This window comes from Hyla sarda, chromosome 2 (genome assembly GCF_029499605.1).
Source record: "Hyla sarda isolate aHylSar1 chromosome 2, aHylSar1.hap1, whole genome shotgun sequence".
Classification (NCBI taxonomy): Eukaryota; Metazoa; Chordata; class Amphibia; order Anura; family Hylidae; genus Hyla; species Hyla sarda.
In genome coordinates this window covers 247581240-247595438 of record NC_079190.1, presented here as the reverse complement: position 1 = coordinate 247595438, position 14199 = coordinate 247581240, and the positions used below count along the sequence as shown (strand labels likewise).

Below are 14199 nucleotides of genomic sequence, written 5' to 3'. Positions count from 1 at the left end.
ATGCTTGGAGTTGTAGTTTTGCAACATCTGGAGGGCTACAGTTTGGAGGCCACTACTTAGTGGTCTCCATACTGTTCTTCTCCAGTTGTTGCATAACTACAACTCCTAGCATGCCCAGACTGTCCAGGCATGCTGGGAGTTGTAGTTCTGCAACATCTGAAGGGCCAGATATTGCAGAACTACACGCCTAGCATCCCTGACTGTCTGGCCGTGCTGGGAATTGTGGTTTTGCAACAGCTGTAGGCACACTGGCTAGGAAACACAGAGCTAGAGTCTGTTTCCTAACTCAGTGATTCCAACCCGTGTGCCTCCAGCTGTTGCAAAACTACAACTCCCAGAGTGCACTGACAGACCGTACATGCTGGGAGTTGTAGTCTTGCAACAGCTGGAGGCACATAGGTTGGAATCACTGAGCTAGAGTCTGTTTTCTAACTCAGTGGTTCCCCACCAGTGTGCCTACAGCTGTTGTAAAACTATCACTCCCAGCATGTACAGTCTGTCAGTGCATTCTGGGAATTGTAGTTTTGCCACAGCTGAAGGTTTGGGGGTGCCCCCCCCCCCCATGTGAATGTACAGGGTACATTCACACGGGCGGGTTTACGGTGGGTTTGCTTCAAGGAAACTTACTGTGAACCCCTGCCTGTGTGAATGTACCCTGAAAACACTACACTACCAAATAATAAAAAGTAAAACACTACACATACACCCCTTACACGTCGCCCCCCCCCCCCCCAATAAAAATGAAAAACTTCTCATACGGCAGTGTTTCCTAAACGGCGCGTCCAGCTATTGCAAAACCACAACTCCCAGTGTTGCCGGACAGCCATAGACTTTCCTGACAGGCTGGGAGTCTTGCAACAGCTGGAGGCACCCTGTTTGGGAAACACTGCTGTAGGGTTTTGGTGGAGACAAGCCCCATCCTTGTAACCGGGTCCACCCCTATTGCAAATTCCTTATTCAGGCCTCAAATGCGCATGGCGCTCTCTCACTTCAGAGCCCTGTCGTATTTCAAGGCAACAATTTAGGGCAACATATGGGATATCTCCGTACTCGGGAGAAATTGCGTTACAAATTTTGGGGGGATTTTTCTCCCCTTACCCTTTGTAGAAATGGTAAATTTGGGGGGAAAAATGCACTTTTTTCATTTACACATCTGAATTTAACGAAAAGTCATCAAACACCTGTGGGGTGTTAAGGCTCACCGGACCCCTTGTTACGTGCCTTGAGGGGTTTAGTTTCCAAAATAGTATGCCATGTGTTTTTTTTTTTTTTTTGCTGTTCTGGCACCATAGGGGCTTCCTAAATGTGAAATGCCCCCAAAAACCATTTCAGCAAAATTCACTCTCCAAAATGCCATTGTCGCTCCTTCCCTTCTGAGCCCTCTACTGCACCCGCCGAACACTTGACATACACATGAGGTATTTCCTCACTCGAGAGAAATTGGGTTACAAATTTGGGGGGGCTTTTTCTCCTATTACCCCTTGTAAAATTTCAAAAACTGGGTCTACAAGAACATGCGAGTGTAAAAGATGAAGGATTTTCTCCTTCACACCCAAAAGGTTAACAAACTTACTGAATGTCATTTTGAATACTTTGGGGGGGTGCAGTTTTTATAATGGGGTAATTTATGGGGTATTTCTAATATGAAGGCCCTTCAAATCCACTTCAAATCTGAACTGGCCCCTGAAAAATTCCGATTTAGAAAATTTTGTGAAAAATTGGAAAATTGCTTCTGAACTTTTAAGCCCTCTGCTGTTTTCCAAAAGTAAAAACATGTCAACTTTATTATGCAAACATAAAGTAGACATATTGTATTTGTGAATTAATATATCATTTATTTGGAATGTATGTTTTCCTTACAAGCAGAGAGCTTCAAATTTAGAAAAATGCAAAATTTTAAATTCTTCATCAAATTTGGGAATTTTTCACCAAAAAATGATGCAAGTATCGACAAAAATTTTACCACTAACATAAAGTAGAATATGTCACGAAAAAACTATCTCGGAATCAGAATGAAAAGTAAAAGCATCCCAGAGTTATTAATGCTTGAAGTGACAGTGGTCAGAATTGCAAAAAATGCTCCCGTCCTTAGGGTTATAGTGGGCTCCGTCCCCAAGGAGTTAATATTGATCCTGGTTCTTGAACTGTTTGTAATTATGCATGCTATATCCTGCCTTGTTTGTGCCTTGTATATCTGTTTGTAGCTTTGTAGTATTCCCATCATGTTCTTGACTTGTTTCCCGACATGCACAGTTTGATTTGTTTGTTTGATTCTTACACCCATGCACTTTAGCGCAGGAAGGGACCGGTGCCCAGTTGTCGATCCATCGTTTAGGATTGATGGACCCCCCTTTAGTGACAGCTGGCCAATATACAGTATATGTGGCAAGGAGTCACCTGAATGTATACAATCTATACTGTGCGCCAATGCTAATAGCCAGGGACCACACTGCCTACATATACATAGTAAAAGGTCTAATATGCATAGTGAGCTTATGTGGGGCACCTCCTTTACTTTAAGAGGCAGTCTAACAGATTATAGACAATTGTTTTATGTAAAACAGACAATTGCTTTAAGTTCTACCTTTTTAAAAATTAATTGTGTTTTTGTGTTTAATCCAACTCTTAATAATTATTGACAAAGATCTGGTTATTCATATAAGGCTCTGTTCCCATCTTGTTACAAGCCCATGCATGTACAGGCATATGTTGATATATGCCGCCTATAGGTTCCTATTATAAAAAAAAAAGTTTACGTTTTCTTATGTGTCCCTCTGCAAGGGAAGATAAAACACAACAACAATTTCCTATGCAATGAAAAAAGGTATGCCAATGCCTACCAGTCCAGCATATGTCAATAGCACACCCTTTTTGCATATGCTAGGTGAATGGGGCCATAAACACATTAGAGCTACACATTTAAGGAATACTATATGAATATAGCCTACACCAGATCTCTTGACATGCACCTCCAATAGAAGGGGTTGACACATCTCATTGTACAGGCATGCAGTGACATATGGTACCCTTAGGTTTCTATTGTAAAAAAAAGATTACTACATGATATACATTTTATTGTGCCCCTCTTCAAGGTAAAATAAAGTAGGCTACACTACCTATACAATGAAAAAAAATAGGTAAGCCAATACATGCCAGCCCCCAGCTTACCTTTTTGGCATATGCTATGTGCGTGAGGCTGTAAACAGGTTGAAGGTTTACATCGGGGAATACTCCTGACATATACCTGTCAAGAAACAATATGTGAACATAGCCTGAGACGTACAAGCAGGTTAGGCATCATGGGAGCTGTAGTATGCCACTCTGTATTACATCAGCCGCCTTAGCATCATATTCACACTGACTCCAGGTTGCATGCAATTAACACTGCTTTAAGAAGCATCAATGTGCCACCAACGTGTAAGTGTTGCAGTCTGTTGTGCTAAAAAAACATACTATTCTGATGCTAGCATTTCTCGATCAGTTCTTTCTTATATTGCATTTCATCCATAATAGAGAACGATTAACATGCTGTGCATGAAAGTTGTGAGGCATAGTATTAACCCTATGAGCAGCAGAACTGTTCCTCCTGTGGCTTGAGGATTGCTACAGCTGTTGAGTAAAAGCTAAGGCAGAGTGGTGTGAAACGCATCAGCAGCTTCTACACTTATTTCTTTCGGCTGAATAACTGTTTAAGGATCCAGAAATGTCATTTTTTGTGAAGTCCCTAATTTTGACAGTCAGTGATCCTCATCATGATGCTGGCAGGCTGCAAGGTACAGAGCTGCCGAGTGCACCTGACCCATCCCTCATTCCTTTGCTTCCTGTATTTTGCTTGGTTGCTAACAAGTGACATCACCCAATACACACCCCCTCCTGCCTGTCAGTTCTTTCTCCCTTACACTTAGGATTAGCAGGCACTGGGAGGATAAGGATCGCTTGTGGCTGCAGAAAGCTACAGACACTATGTAAAAGGTGTCTGAAAGTCCAAGCGAGCGAACAACATAACCTGCAGCAGCATCTCTCCTCTTCTTTTCCAAGGAAAATATTTGCTTCTTTATGTAGTTGAACTTCAATAAACCACTCTCTTTCTGCAATCCATTCTCTGGTTTGGGTTTTGGAACAGAATCGCATGCATGACATACCGAAAAGGAGAGAAAATGACCATAAGCATCCAGGAGCATATGGCCATTGATGTGTGCCCAGGTCCCATCAAGCCGATCAAACAAATATCTGACTATTTTCCCCGTTTTCCTCGTGGAATCCCCACCACCGTCACCCGTAGTAACTCCCTAAAATCTAACGTGAGCCAACCATCTGTTAGCCCATCGGAAAGTTCTAAAGAGGAAGAGGAAGATGTGGACAAATTATTTGGGGCATATGGAGCAGCTTCTACAACAGCGGCCAACACCATACTACCTTCTAAACATGAAGAGGAAGTGGACCTGGATGGATATGATTCCGATGACTGCAGTAAGTTGCATGACTACTATCTGACTATGTTGATTGACAGGCATTGCCATTGGCAAGTCACGTGGGGGATCTCACAAGGAATAACTTGCTCTGCATTCATGAACATGGCTTGATATAGAAGTGTAAATTCTGAAGCTAGATCGATTACTAAGGAAGTAGTTGTAGTAGTAGTACTTTATTGCAATTTATAAACAGGTACACACAGAATTTTACATGTGTGATCAGGCCAAGGAACGATAATAATAATAAAGCTCTGAGGAAAGTTGTATGTATTGAGCTGTAAGGTATAATCGAGACGTTGGTCCAGTTATTTCATATGTTATGTTTATTTGCATTGTATGGACCACCGGCCTTCCTATTAGGTAAATAATGTTGACTTTGATGGTTGAGGTTCTTTATAGGAACCTGGTTCAGGGAAAAAGTTCATTGAGTTGTATTTACTGTATGTCTTTAACAATCTTATTAAGAATATTGCAGTCAACCTGAGATGAATGTCTTTTGTAAAAAGCCACCAGTTGCTGGCTAGTGCTGCGCACAGTGCCTAGTGCTGAGTTAAGAAGGAGGATGCATTTTATTTTGCCTGGCTGAGTGGAGCTTTTCATTCAATGTCAAATCACAGCTGCTTTAACCCTGCTGATCAGTTAAAGGTGCCTGCCTGCTTCTTATAAAACAGCTCTGCCGTGATATAGAGCAATATCCGCCTTCTATTGTTAAAGCAATAGAGCGAGGTTTCTGTGTCAGCAACTGTTGAATATAATTCCTACAGATGTTGTTATCCAGGCCATGTTATTAGGATTCATAGATTGGTTTAGGAGGAAGAATAGACAAAGTCTCAGGCAGAAAACCATTTCTGGGGATGCTCAACCTGACATAGCATCTGCCAAGTGTTCACTTCAGGACTGTGCAGTGATATTTATGTATGAACAGCTTCATGACAAATGCTGTGGATATAATAGCTAGCTAGGACAATTGTCATCAATGGCAAAATTCAAATAGTCTGTGTATCATTCTGTATCGACAGCAAACAATTAAAAACAACTTTTAACAAGAAAACGTACAAATTCTACATTCTACGGAAAATAAAGTCATAGAGGATTTGAACACAGGACAACGATTTATTAGCTTTCTACACTGATTTGCCATGATCTAGAATGAGGCCCTGCAGTATTAAACTTTCTGTGTGTACATATATATATATATATATATATATATATATATATATATATATGGATTTCTGATGCCCCTAAATATCTAATTATCTGTTATTCTGTCAGAAGGTCTCTTTGAATTTATAACAGATTTATGGGAAACCTGTGTTAAACTGCCCCTATAAGCCCCTGTTAGGCCAGAATACATGCCTCATTCAGTGATCCAATCATATGATGGGGATCTCCAGGCCGGTAATGTAATTCATCTCTGGAGGCTTTCTGCTCTACCCCATGAAAATCCTACATGCAAGATTAATCTTTCTTTTATTGATGGGAAGACATAGCTTCAAACACCCTCACCTCAGAGGATGCCTAATAGGACAGCTCGAATTTGGAAATAAGTCAGTTTATTTTTGGAGCAATATCAGAACGGGCATATGTTACATTAGTCCAATTGCTTGTAATGATATAATCCTAAAAGTGGATTACTTGCCTTTGTAACAGGATGCATCCTGTGTCAATAAATAGCATCCACCAGCACACTTTAGGAAGCGTCTAACTGCATTTTTTCTCTCGATTCTATCATCCATGATTACGAGGGATGGCTTGTGTAGATGGCACGATTTGTATTTGCAACTCATAGATCTGTTATTACCTGCAGGCTCCTAACAGCTGAGCCACATCTACAGCTTGGAGATGAAAGGATGTATATTTTCTTTTCAATTTCATTTACCATTATCTTTTGTGAAGAAGAGAATCACTGCACTTTTTTTTTTTTTTTTTTTTTTTTTTTTTTAGTCTGAACAGAAATTACTTTTTGTATTCTTGAACATGCCAGGTAAACAGTCAGTTGTCAGTTCAATCTAATGATTTGCCACTACTCCACTAGGTTAATCCTGGTTTAGGATAATAACTTGTAGAAATCATGTTGTGAACATTGCCCAAATGTAACTGCTAAGTACATCCTTAATGTAATGTGCTTGTAGTCCTTCTGTTTGACTATATACCGGTACATCACATATACAACTATTAAAGGATGCAACAGTTGTACAAGAAACAACATAAATGATAAACTCTTTAGCTAACTGACAGTGGTTTTGGCCTAGGATTAGATGATCACTTCTTCTTAACTCCAGGGCATGTTTCAATACAATAAAAGAAAATATTCTGGTTACACTTTCTCCTACCAATACATTCATTGAAACCTCTTCAGGAAGACCAATTTTGCAAAAATAGGACTTAAATCGGGGTCTTCTAAAAAGAAAACGGCCATAATACATAATGTATGATGGATTGAAAATGCGTCACATAAAATCTGGTCTGGATAATGGGATGAGCTGCTTAAAGAGGTGGTATTATGAAGATGTTTTGGAACATCTTTTAAAAGCAAAAACATTTATCTTGTTGTCAGGAAATTGTACATGTGTCTTATGTAATGTGGTTTTGAGGTTTAGAAGTGCTTTGTAATGAGCTTTTTTTCCTAAACCTAGACTTCGCTAATTCATCCATTTTCTCATAAAAAAAGTAATGGTTTGGGCCTCTTACCTCCTAGTTTCCTGCTTATTGGTGGTTTCTCTTATTGGACACCCTAAAAAGTTTTTATTAGCACTAGATATAATCTTAGTCAAAAGGTCAAACACATAGGCCGGCATTTATCATTGTAGGTGTAAGTGAAGCATTTATCATTGTAGGTGTAAGTGAAGCATTTTTCTACACCTTTTTTGTGTGTGCTGGTAATGAGTAGGAGCACCAAATTTATTAAATGGTCGCAGAGCATTTGATAAATTTTGTGCAGGTCACATTTTCAGAAATTTCACTCTTCACATACACCAAAAAACTAAGTCTGGGCTGGTGTAAGTTTTTGGCGGTTTTGCGCCTTTTTGTGGTTTGCGCCTTTTCACAAAAAGGCGTAGTTCATAAAATCCGTCCATATCACACATATTGCCAAAATCAGTGGATTGCAACTCAAAATCAGCAGAAATGTGTAAACCAAAAGGTGCAAAAAAAGGACATTTTCACCATAATAGCGCCAAATATAGATGAAAAAAAAGTGTAAACACAATAACACGATAAATGCTGGCCATAGTTTGTTTTTTAAGTTCCACAAAAATGAAGGCAGTCTACAACCATACAAACTATGTCTAATAGCAATTGCCCATCAGAGCTCATAAGGGGAGATTTAGCAAAAACTGTCCAGAGGAAAAGTTGCCCAGTTGCCCATAGCAACCAATCAGCTCACTTGTTTCATTTTTAACAAGGCCTCTGCAAAATGAAAGAAGCAATCTGATTGGTTGCTATGGGCAACTGGGCAACTTTTCCTTTGCACAGGTTTTGATAAATCTCCCCCATAGAGTACACAGCGTGCATCTGTATAAGATATCTGTAAGTGCTTTGTGTGGGACCATGTGTTGCCTTTATGTGGGGCCATTTTCTCTCTGCTTGTAGAGGATAATGGGGGAGATTTATCAAAACCTGTGCAGAGGAAAACTTGCCCAGTTGCCCATAGCAACCAATCAGATCGCTTCTTTCATTTTTCACAGGCCTTCATAAAAATGAAAGAAGCAAGCTGATTGGTTGCTATGGGCAACTGGGCAAGTTTTCCTCTGCACAGGTTTTGATAAATCTCCCCCAATGTCTCCACAATACTTAGTAAAAACAAAACCCCAATTGGAAGAATTTGAGACACATATTTTAACAGTATGATCCCATAATATGCTATATGTAATGAGAAATGTATCATAAACACGTAGAATTGTCATGTGCTTGAGCTTTTATACTTCATACATGGCTGAACTATAGCACCAATAGTGATGACCAAATGCTTCCTACGATTTTATATAAGTTTTCATGTTTTTTTAATCTAGATTTCACAGAAAGCTGAATCAGAAAACTAAATCTGTCTCAGAGAAGTTTCTATATTATCAAAGAAGAGTCCAAAAACATGGCTACTAAAACTTTTCTGAGAATGAGCAACTCCATAAAGCTACAGCAGTGGTCTCAAACTGTGGCCCTCCAGAGGTTGCAAAACGTCAACTCCCCGTATGCCTGGACAGCCGTGTGCTGCAGCCAACAGCAGTCCGGGCATGCTGGGAGTTGCAGTTTTGCAACATCAGGAGGGCCACAGTTTGAGACCACTGAGCTACAGGGTCTCTATTGTAAATAGATATTTTTACAAGGGACCAGCCACACATTCAGGACTGGCGCAAGGATTTTTGCAACCCTAGGCAAAAGCTAATTCTGCCACCCCCTTGACTCAGCCCATTGGCTCTGCCCTTTTACACGCCCCACCTTACTACAGGGTGACACATTAACAAACTAACCTTCTCCTCATGTAATCACATTAATACAGGACCTGGAGACAGTGTGCAATAGCTTTCTTGCAGTGGACAGAGCGGCGCCCCCATCAAGAAGGGGCTCTAGGCTGCTGCCTATTTTGCCTATAGGTGGAGACGGCCCTGCACACATTTACATGTAGTGCACTAGAGGCTTACTAAACATGCCAATACTATTAGATTGGGTGGTCTACCTGGCAGATTATTTTAAGTATACTGTATAAAGTAATGACACCCCATTCTCCCCAAAATCATAAGCATATCTTCTTCATAATAATTACAGATACAATGAGCATGAAATATAACATGTTACAATTTTGGTTAAATATGGATGCTTGCAACTTATGTAATTGGCGTGGCCAATCTACCAATATACAGTGAAAGCACACTGAAGCAAAACAGATGGTCGGCACTACTACCCCTATTCTTCCCTCTTAAGTCTTTTCGTGCATATACATAAAGTTCACGTGTGGTGGAAATCAAGCAGTGTCTCTCATGCTGGAGTGTTCAGCTACCCCTCGGGTTCCTTGCCCCACGAATACAAGTCTTCTTAATGCAATATGAAGATAGAAGTAAGGGAAGTCACTCACAGGGATGCTGTACAAAAACTTCTTTATTTTCAATGGTGCATATACAGGGGTGCGCTCGGACGGTCTTTCAGGGACGCAGCTTGTCAGCCATGAACTGGGTCTCAGCTGTTGCGCGTGCACTTGCACGCTTTGTCAGACCCAACCTGTTCCGGACTCACGTCACTAAAATAAGTAACACCTCTCAGTGACACATCCGGCACAGGTGTACATTAATTACATGGTGAAACAAATGTGCATTAAAAACCAGGCTGAAGCATTAATCAAAACACGAATTATAAAAAGAGACTATAATCCACTCTTTCATGAAGTCCTAGATTCCCAGATGCATTTAATTTAATAATCCATTTAGCCTCTGTCTGAAGCAAAATTTTTCTTTTATCTTAATTTTCTTTATTTAATATAACTTCCAGACCTTGAAAGAGTAGATTATTGCAGTTGCCTTCATGCACTATATTCAGATGTTCAATAATGCGTGGAGCGCCTTTTTTAGAGCGATCGGAATATACGTATTCCCTAAATCTCGTGTAGAGATAACGTTTTGTGCTGCCTATGTAGAACCGGCCGCAGGTGCACATAATGGCATAAACAACCCATTGAGTTCTACATGTAATGACATTTTTTAGGTGAATTTCTTCTCCTCCTATGTATGCTGTTTTTCCTAACTTCATATGCGGACACCAAATGCAGGACCCGCACTTATGATTTCCTATGGAGCCGGTTCACGATAGCCACTCTATATTTTTAGATTTAGATTGGAAGTTGCTGTTGGTAACCACAGCCTTCAGATTTTTACAGCGCCTGAACGCTATGAGAGGTTCTGAATGCTATGAGTGGCCAGTTTCTATTGATAGCAGATCTTATTATTTTTTCTAACGGACTGAATTTAAAAGGAAAATGAAAATCAGGGTGGTTCACATTGTAATTTTTTTTTTTACTTTTTCCTTCTTTTGAAGAGAAGACTGTGTCCGTCTTGATGAAATGCACGATTCAATGCAGTATCTAAGATTTTTTCTAGATATCCCCGAGCCTCTAGTCTCTACCAATATACAGTACTTACAGCAGTCTACCTTTTCTTGTGTATTCCTTTGAGAAAAAATCTGTGACGTTCATTGCGTCTTTTATGTGCGTCTCTTTTGATAGAGCAAAAAGCAAGTACTCTATTTTTGTGTGTATTGTGGAATGCATACTACAGTGGATATTAATTTATCATGTGTGTTTTTTTGTTTAGACAAATTTCTTTGCGCAAATACATCTTTTTTAACGCAAAAATACACCATCAAAAAGGACACATAGGAAAGTGTTCTAATGAGACAGCCGGGGGATGCAGGAGCCATCCCTCAACATTGCTAAAGTACAACTACTCCCATCATGGGACAGAGTCTGTCCCATTTTGGGAGTAGTTGTAGTACCGCAGCGCTGACACTTGCAGATCCCCAAGGCTGCAGGACTATTTTGGGACAGTTAGAACTACTACTCCCATCACGGACAGACTCTGCCCATGATGGGATTTATAGTCCAGGGGCTGAGGGGCAGATTGCACCGGGTCATTCTCCAGAGACCCACTGTGATCTGCATTTATTAACTGTAAAAGCCGGCGGCACATGCGGCTACACTACGCTACCCGCCGACTTCTGTATACACTGTCACATTTCATAATCCCTGCCCAGAAGACAGGAGCTCTGATTGGTGAATAGTTATTCACCAATCAGAGCTCCTGTCTGCCGGTGGCGGCAATTATGAATTATGAGCAGTGTATACAGGAGCCGGTGGGCAGGGCAGTGTAGCCGCATGTGCTGCTGGCTTGTTAACTTAATAAATGCGGATCACAGCGGGTCTCAGCAGAATGACCTGCTGCGATCTGCACCTCAGCCCTGGACTATAACTCCCATCATGGATGGAGTCTGTCCATGATGGGAGTAGTAGTCCTAAAAGTCCCGCAGCCGGGGGATGTGCAAGTGCCATCCCTCAGTGCTGCGGTACTACAACTACTCCCATCATGGGACAAACTCTGTTCTATGATGGGAGTAGTAGTCCAAGGGCAGAGCTACACAGTCCAGGCCTGACTCTGTTCTCATTATGCGTTTTGCATAATGGAAACAGAGCCTTTCTGGCAGGGTGTTCCCAAACAGGGAGAATCCAGCTGTTGCTTAGCTACAGCCCCCATGATGGGAGTTGTAGTTTAGCAACGATTGGAGGCTCCCTGTTTATGAACAGGCTGCATTATGTGCGCTCTCCCCAGGGGAGAGCGCAAAAAATGTGCTAACCCATATTTCTTGTTTTTCTCTTCCTCTCATTTCAGATACCTGAATGAAGAGGACTACGTCAGATTCGGTGAAATGTGACAATGACCAGCGTTTTTTACATTTCAATAAAATGGTTAGCAAAGGCTTTGGGGCTTTTTTAAAGAAATTATTTTTTTCAATGTGTTGTGTGTTTTATAATAGAATTTTCAGACTTAGTAGTGGAAGCTGTGTTATAGACGGAATCCCTTACTAAGCCAGGGCTTAGCGTTAGCCCAAAATCAGCTAACGCTTACCCTCAATTATTACCCCGGTACCCACCACCACAGGGGTGCCGGGAAGAGCCGGTACCAACAGGCCCGTTGCATAAAAATTGACGCTCCTGGGCCTAGGTGGTAACAGGCTGGCATTATTTAGGCTGGGGAGGGCCAGTAACAATAGTCCTAGCCCACCCTGGTAACGTCAGGATGTTGCTGCTTGGTTGGTATCTTGCTTATACTGAAAATAGGGGAAACCCTATGCGTTCTTTTCTTTTACGTAAATAAATTTAAAAAGGGTGTGGTTCCCCCATTTTTTCATTATCAGCCAGATGGTGGGCGAGGACCGTTGTTACTGGCCCTCCCCAGCCTAGGGGTACGTTCCCACATGCCGTATTTTGCTGCGTATTTGCTGCTGCGTATTTTCTTTCCCATCGAACTTCAATGGGAAAGAAAATACACAGCAGCAAATACGCAGCAAAATACGGCACGTGGGAACATGCCCTAAATAATGCCAGCCTTTTACCGCCTAGGCCCAGGAAGGCCATTTTTGATGCTCCAGGCCTGTTGGTACTGGATCTACCCAGCACCCCTGTGGTATCGGGGTAATAATTGGGGGTTAGTGCTAACTGATTTTGGGGCTAACACTAAGCCTCGACTTAGTAATGGATTCTGTCTACAAGACGGCTTACACTACTAAGCCTGAAAATTCAATTATAAAAAACACAACACATTGAAAAAAAAGTTTTATTAAAAAAAATACTCCCCACAGCCCTTGTTAACCCTTTAATTGACATTTAAAAAAAACACGTTCATCATCGCAATCCGCCGAATCTGACGTAGTCTTCCGCATCACGTATCTAAAATGAGAAGAAAACAAAAACAATAAAACTACAACCATTTCTGTGATTTCTACACATCAAAAACCCTTTGAAAATATCATGTAAAGCAAACAATATACGTGGACACGCCCACTTTTACAAAACTGAGATGAACAGTGTAAACCGTGGCAAAATTCTTTGAGAATCTCCCCCTCTGTGTACTTTATAAAGATTTATGATTTTACTATTGTGAAGAGTTTTGATCAGCACACACTGCTGCTCCGGCACTAGCTATACTAGCTATGTGAACAGTGTACAGCGGGAAAATGCCACAGCTCTGTGAAGTGTGAGGTAGAGAAGGAGTGCACGGTAGGTAGAGTGAGGGGGGCGTTTCTATATTTGTACAAAATATATCAAAGGAATGCACAACTTTAGTAAATTTTGAGCAGGAGTGTAAATTAGGCAAGCAGTGTAAAGGGTAGATCTGTGTCTACAATAGTCACCTAATGATAAATGTCCCACTATGTGTCTATGTGTGGCCACATAGTAGCTGTGATGAGGCTAGAAACTATGCACAGGGCACAACATAGGTTTTCAGCTTGCCTTTAAGACATCATATTGTATTGCAGTGCAAACATTAAAGGGGCACTACGGTGGAAAACTTTTTTTTAAATCAACTGGTGCCAGAAAGTTAAACAGATTTGTAAATTACTTCTATTAAAAATTCTTAATCCTTCCAGTACTTATTTGTGGCTGTATAATACAGAGGAAATTGGGATTTCTTTTCTGTCTAACCACAGTGCTCTCTGCTGACACCTCTGTCCATATCAGAAACTGTCCAGAGCAGCATATGTTTGCTATGAGGATTTTCTCTTGCTCTGGAAAGTTCATGACATGGACAGAGGTATCAGTAGAGAGCACTGTGGTCAGACAGAAAAGAAATCCCAAAAGAAAAATGTTTTCTCTGTAGTATACAGCTGCTAATAAGTACTGGAAGGATTAAGAATTTTTAATAGAAGTAATTTACAAATCTGTTTAACTTTCTGGCATCATTTGATAAAAAAAAATTTAAAAAAAGTTTTTCACCGGTGTACCCCTTTAACCCCCTTCCCGCTATATGACGTACGCATACGTCATGAGCGGGCTCCCACAATAGAACGCGGGGTCACACGCTGACCCCGCATAATATCGTGTCGGTCCCTGCGGCCATCAACGGCCGAGACCCGTGGCTAATACCGGACATCACCGTGATGCCCATTATTGATCCTTCAGACGCAGCGATCAAAGTTGATCGCCTTGTCTAAAGTGAAAGTAAAAGTTGCCGGTTAACTCATTGGAGCT

The 14199-nt window shown here is 41.1% G+C and overlaps 1 protein-coding gene across 1 annotated transcript in view; it reads left to right on the top strand.

The window, feature by feature from the left end:
- Positions 1-3929: 3929 nt before the first annotated feature.
- DOC2B (double C2 domain beta) overlaps positions 3930-14199 on the top strand; it is a 740104-nt gene continuing 729834 nt past the window's right edge. Inside the window, exon 1 of the mRNA XM_056556880.1 lies at positions 3930-4470. Coding sequence (XP_056412855.1) covers positions 4134-4470 — 337 coding nt within the window. The 5' untranslated portion in view covers positions 3930-4133. The remainder of the gene's footprint in view (positions 4471-14199) is intronic.